Here is a 5985-nt window from a genome sequence, read left to right as displayed (position 1 = left end):
ACGATTTGAAGAGGTTATGGAATGGTGTCTTGACATATGATATTGCTCGGAGAGAAAATTTTATGATGAGAGCTGCATTGATGTGGACCATTAACGATTTCCCCGCTTATGGGATGTTGTCAGGATGGGGCACCCATGGTAAATTAGCTTGTCCTATTTGTATGGAAGATACAAAAGCATTTACTTAAAAATTTGGCGGGAAAGCATCGTGGTTTGACTCGCATCGTAGGTTTTTACCTGCTGATCATACATTTAGAAGGAAAAAAGCTGCATTTATGAAGGGCTATGCAGAAAGTCTAAGACCTCCGCTTAAATTGACATCAGAGCAAGTTTGGAATAAAGTAAAAGATATGCCAAAGGTACATGTTGTTAATGGTGTGGCTTGTAAACCACAAGGTTACGGACAATGGCACAATTGGACAAAAAGATGTATTTTTTGGGATCTACCGTATTGGAAAGATAATCTTTTGAGACATAATCTCGATGTAATGCATATTGAGAAAAATTTCTTTGACAACATATTTAATACTGTGATGAATGTGAAAGGAAAAACAAAAGATAATGACAAAGCCAGAAAAGACATAGGTATATATTGCAGACGACCAGATTTGTTGTTGGTGGAACAAAACGGCAAGACCCTAAAACCTCGTGCGAATTACACTTTATCTACTGATGAAGCCAAATCTGTTTATCGTTGGATCAAAGAGCTGAAGACGCCTGACGGTTATTGTTCTAATTTGGCAAGATGTGCTGATGTGGAAAATGGGAGGATGCATGGGATGAAAAGTCATGATTGTCATATATTTTTAGAGTGTTTACTTCCTATTGCCTTTAGTGCTTTACCGACACATGTATTGAACCCACTTATTGAAGTGAGTCAATATTTCAAGAATTTGTGTTCTTCAACACTCTATGATAAAGATCTCATCAAGATGGAAAATGACATTCCGATCATTCTATGTAAGTTGGAGAAAGTATTTCCTCCTGGGTTTTTTGATTCCATGGAGCATCTCTCAGTGCATCTTGCAAGTGAAGCTAGGCTTGGTGGACCAGTTCAGTATAGATGGATGTATCCATTTGAAAGGTGATATATATATACATATACTTGATTTTCAATATACTTCAACTTATATATACATGGAGCTTATTGTACATCTCTTTGTATATTATAGGTTCATGGGTTATTCAAAACGGTCGGTGAAAAACAAAGCTAGAGTTGAGGGCTCAATTTGTTCATCTTACCTTCACCTTGAAACAACACACTTTTGTTCTCATTATTTCAACAAAGAAAAGTTGTCACCAGTTAACGGAAGAAATGCTACTGATAGTGTTATACGTCATCCACATGCTTTATCAGTTTTTTGCTTGTCTGGTCATCATGCTGGTAGGAATTTTCCGATTTTCTGGCCAAGCGACAAAGTATTTACTGCGGCACATGTTCACGTTTTGATTAACTGCACTGAAGTTAAACCATACATTGAGTACGTTTCAAATTCCTCTTCATATTAATTATATTTAATTATATGATTAAATTAATATTCACCATATATATGGTCATCGATCAAGGCATTTTTAAATACAAGACAATCATCTGATGATATACATTCAAATTTCTCATTATGGTTTCAACAACAAGTGCATATCGAAGAACAAACTCCTATCAACATCCACTTAAGGCACTTATCTATGGGTCCGAGTAGAAGTTTCAAAGAATGGCACACCTATTATGTCAATGGATACAAATTTCACACTGAATCTTGGACTGAAGGAAAAGAAACAATTAATAGTGGAGTTTGTATGAAAAGTGTCTCTGATAGTGGTGTAGTAGAAGATTTCTATGGCATACTTGAGCATATTTACGAAATTGACTACACGTTCCTAGATTATGCGAACAAAGTGGTGTTGTTTTACTGTAAGTGGTTTGATCCATCTAGCAGAGGAACTAAAATAAATTTGATATCCAATACTGTAGACATTCGTATGAGCAAAAAATATCCACGGTTTGATCCATTTGCCCTGGCCCATAATGTAAGACAAGTGTATTATGTTCCTTATCCATCAACTGTCAGAAGCAAACAAGGTTGGTGTGCTGCAATCAAAACAAGACCAACGAGTGGAATCGAAGAAGTTGAAGCAGGTCAAAATGAAGAAGTTGCATTTCAAATGGATGAAATGTCAAATTTAGATCATGTGATTGGAGATGAGACTATTAGTCAACTTTGTCATGAGTCACACATTGGAGAAGAAGTTGATGAACAAGAAATAGATGAATTAGAGAATGATGAAGGCAATGACTTAATTCACTCATCAAATGACGACGACGATGATGACGAAGACGAAGACGAAGACAATTAATTAATTATATATATATATATGTGTATGTATGGATATGGATATATATATATATAGACATGGCTTCAGTGTCGGGAGTAGGAGGATCAGGAGGTTCGGATGGATCGGGAGGAACAGGAACGGCGGCAATACGAGGAATATCCAAAACATCACGTGGTAAGAAAAAAGTTGCTAAACGTGTTGTTAATGACCCATCTCTCATGCCGATGCCGTCCATTGGTACTAGTGGTGGAGCTATTCCTCTATATCCGGAGGTCCCAGTAGAGCCTTATACCTTAGACGAAATAATGGATCCCGGATGTGTTGATTGCTACAACCGCATTGTCATCATTCCAGAAGGAGATGGGTATGTAAACTATGATTGATTAAATATTTCATTATTATTGCAATGTAAATACATTATTAATTTTATTAATTTATTTTTATATTTAATTTGCATATAAACTTTGAAGATATCTTCCTTTTAAATCATCTGCAAAGGCAATTGCTGAAGTCATACAAGAGAAATATAAAAAACCATGGTTGTCTTGGGGTGAGATAAAAGAGGATAAGACACCTCAAATTAGGGAAGTTGATCAGTTTTTACATTGTTTCAAAGTAAGTCATTAGATTAATTTATTTAATTACTATTTATTTATACATTTGATTAATTTACTGAATTACTAATTATATTTTTAATATTTTTTAAATTTCAACAAACAACAGACCAAATGCACTTGGAAAAGAGAGCATGATGCCGCAGTTTTGGCTTCATTTGACCATCGCTTTTCAAAGCGTCTCTCATCTATGTTGGCTTACGCACGTAATAAGGGGGAGGAAAAACGGCCTAATTGGATTGGTGAAAATGTTTGGACTGCTTTGTGGAGGAAATGGAACACAGATGCTTACAAACAGAAGAGAGAAAAAGCAAAGACTAATAGAGCATCTGAGAGGGGTACCAGTACTCATAAGGGAGGTTCCATGTCTGCTGGAGAAATTAAATATTATATGGTAATTTATTATTATTTATAATATATATCTATTAATTTATATTCAATTAATCATCACATTTCACCAACTTATAAACTTGACATTAATTTAATATTTTAGGAAAAGCAACTTGGAAGGGAGGTCACTCAGGCTGAGATACATCGCTATCTTCATGTTAATCCTGAAACAAATGAGTATACTGATGAATTATCAAAAAATATTCAGGTAATTATTATATATTAATTGTTATATATTAATTAGACCTATAAATTATTATATATTAATTATTAACTATTTTATTTTTTTATTTTTAATATAGGAACAACTTCAACAAATCATGAAAGAATGGGATGATCATCAAGCTACTCTTCCTCCTGCTCAGCGAGCTGGTCCAGTGCAGCGGAAACAATATGAGACCGCAAGTTTTATGCACATCAGTGGTGGCAAGTACAAAGGGCGTGTGCTGGGTGCCGGTAGTTTATCATCAACCTTTAAGAAAGGTCCAACCGGCTATATTCAGACTGAGACGTCTTCTTCTTATGCTAGTACGGATCGATCTCATCGTCCGTCGATAGATAATGATCTTGACCAGTTAAAGAAGCAATGGGCAAGTGAGCAAGAAGAAAAGACACAACAGCTGATACAAGCCGCAATTGATAAATTGAATGAGGAGTGGAAACAAAAGTTTCAAGAGCAGCAGCAACAGTTTCAGCAGCAACAACAATTTCAACAACAACAATTTTCATTTCCTCCTGTGTTTCATCAGCAGTTCCCGCCTCGGCCTCAATACTTGCCTCAACAACCACTATTCCAGCAGCAACAAAATTACTCTCAATACTCCCAGCAGCAGCAACCGCCTCCAAATTTCCAACAGCAACACCAGGATCCTCCGAACTCTGCCTTCCAGCAAGTACAGCAGCAGCCGCCAATGTTTCAACAACAACAATATTTTCATAATTATCAGTATGTTCCGTCCTCTTCACATCAAATTCCTCAACCTCAACCAGATCATCAAACTGCATACCGACCAACTATGCCAACAGCTGGGTTGATCAGACCAGATTTAAATCAACCTCAACCAGCTAGGGCTCCTCATTCGACTAGTGGTGGTGCCATTGAAGATGAAATTCAATTTCAAACCATGATGTCTCCTCCAACACAAATTAATAATACTTTTGAGGGACTTCTTTCGTCGGGCATGACAGGAAATAATGATGGTGTGAGTGGAGCTGATCAGAAGAATTATTATGAGGATTAATGTCATTTGAATAATTTCATAATTTATTTTTGGGCTGTATGAACACATATTAATTATGTTGTTTTAGTTAATTATTGTGTGTTTAATTTTGCGTTTGTAAGACATTATTTATAAATTTTGGGTTTGTAAGACATTATTTGTTAATTTTGGAATGCATGTTTTATTTGATTTTGTGGTAATTAATTTAATTATTATTAATATTATATTTTTATATATAATATTTATTTTTATTTTAATATTTAATTTTATTTAAATTTTAATTTAATTTTAATTTTAATTTTTTTATTTGTAATTTAAATTAATCTTTAATTATAATTATAATTTAAATATTTTATTTTAAATTTAATTTTAATTTTTAATTATATTCAGATTAGTTTATTATATATTAAATTTAATTTATAATGATATTATATTTTAAATTTAATTATAATTTTAATTTAATTACAATTTAAATATAAATTTTAAATTTATATTTATATTAATTTATTATATATAAAATTATAATACATAAGTAATTTTGAATTTAAAAAAATTAATTTTTTAATATGCGTAATATTTTGTAGCGGCCTAAGCCCTCACAAAAGATTTTTTTTTAATCTGGAGGTCATTTGTGGCGGCCTAAGCCCTCACAAAGGAGGGATTTTGTGGCGGCCTGAGCCATCACAAAAGCTGATTTTTTTAAAATCAGCATGTCATTTGTGGCGGTTTAAGCCCTCACAAAGGCAGACTTTTGTGGCTGCAAAAGCCCTCACAAATTCCTGTCTTTTGTGGCTGCAAAAGCCCTCACAAATGCCAACCTGTTTCAGGCACTTTGTGGCTGCAAAAGCCCTCACAAAATTTTGTGACCAGCTTTTTTGTGGCTGTCAAAAGCCCTCACAAACTCCACCTTTGTGGCTGATTATACCCCTTTGTGAGGGCTTTTGGCCCTCACAAAATACTTGTTTTCTTGTTGTGATGTGACGGATCCAAAATGTATTTCCTTAATTGAAACACATGAAATACGTCGTGAATATTGGACAATATATGAGGTAATGCAATCTGACAACTCCAAATTGAAGAAGAAACTGCATCTTTATCGGGTTGGATACAAAAGATTGGAACTTTAAGTGTTTGTTTCTATCAAAACTGATAATAATAATAGCTCTCACACTCTAAGAAAAGAACACTTAGAAAATATTTCTCATTCGAACAAGTGTTTCTCTCTTTGAACTCTAAGATGATTTTGGAATTTGAACTAGAATTTTTCTACTCTTTTCTGCGTTTTTTTTAATGATTTTATGCTTCAGTTTTCAGTATCTATTCATAATTAAAATTTGAGGTTTTTCCATCATTTGATTTACCGTTGCTTGAACCCCATCAATACTAAATTTTCTCTTTCCCCATCAATACTAAATTTTCTCTTTCCC

General features: G+C 34.0%; 1 protein-coding gene across 1 annotated transcript; it reads left to right on the top strand.

Annotated features, from left to right (window-relative positions):
• Nucleotides 1-275: 275 nt before the first annotated feature.
• On the top strand, nucleotides 276-4579 carry LOC140918770 (uncharacterized). Its single transcript, XM_073363566.1, has 3 exons — nucleotides 276-329; nucleotides 3442-3546; nucleotides 3641-4579. The coding sequence occupies exons 1-3, from the start codon at nucleotides 276-278 to the stop codon at nucleotides 4577-4579; spliced, it is 1098 nt and encodes a 365-aa protein (XP_073219667.1).
• Nucleotides 4580-5985: the final 1406 nt, after the last annotated feature.

Source organism: Cicer arietinum, chromosome 7, assembly GCF_000331145.2.
Source record: "Cicer arietinum cultivar CDC Frontier isolate Library 1 chromosome 7, Cicar.CDCFrontier_v2.0, whole genome shotgun sequence".
In the NCBI taxonomy this organism is placed as follows: Eukaryota; Viridiplantae; Streptophyta; class Magnoliopsida; order Fabales; family Fabaceae; genus Cicer; species Cicer arietinum.
This window is presented reverse-complemented; position numbering and strand designations above follow the sequence as displayed.

Excerpts from the sequence above, each read along its gene's own strand:
- LOC140918770 (XM_073363566.1), top strand. The coding sequence starts at position 276 with ATGAAGGGCTATGCAGAAAGTCTAAGACCTCCGCTTAAATTGACATCA. Across the intron at positions 330-3,441 it reads TTAAATTGACATCAGAGCAA|GAAAAGCAACTTGGAAGGGA; the intron begins GTTTGGAATAAA and ends TTAATATTTTAG. Across the intron at positions 3,547-3,640 it reads AATTATCAAAAAATATTCAG|GAACAACTTCAACAAATCAT; the intron begins GTAATTATTATA and ends TTTTTAATATAG.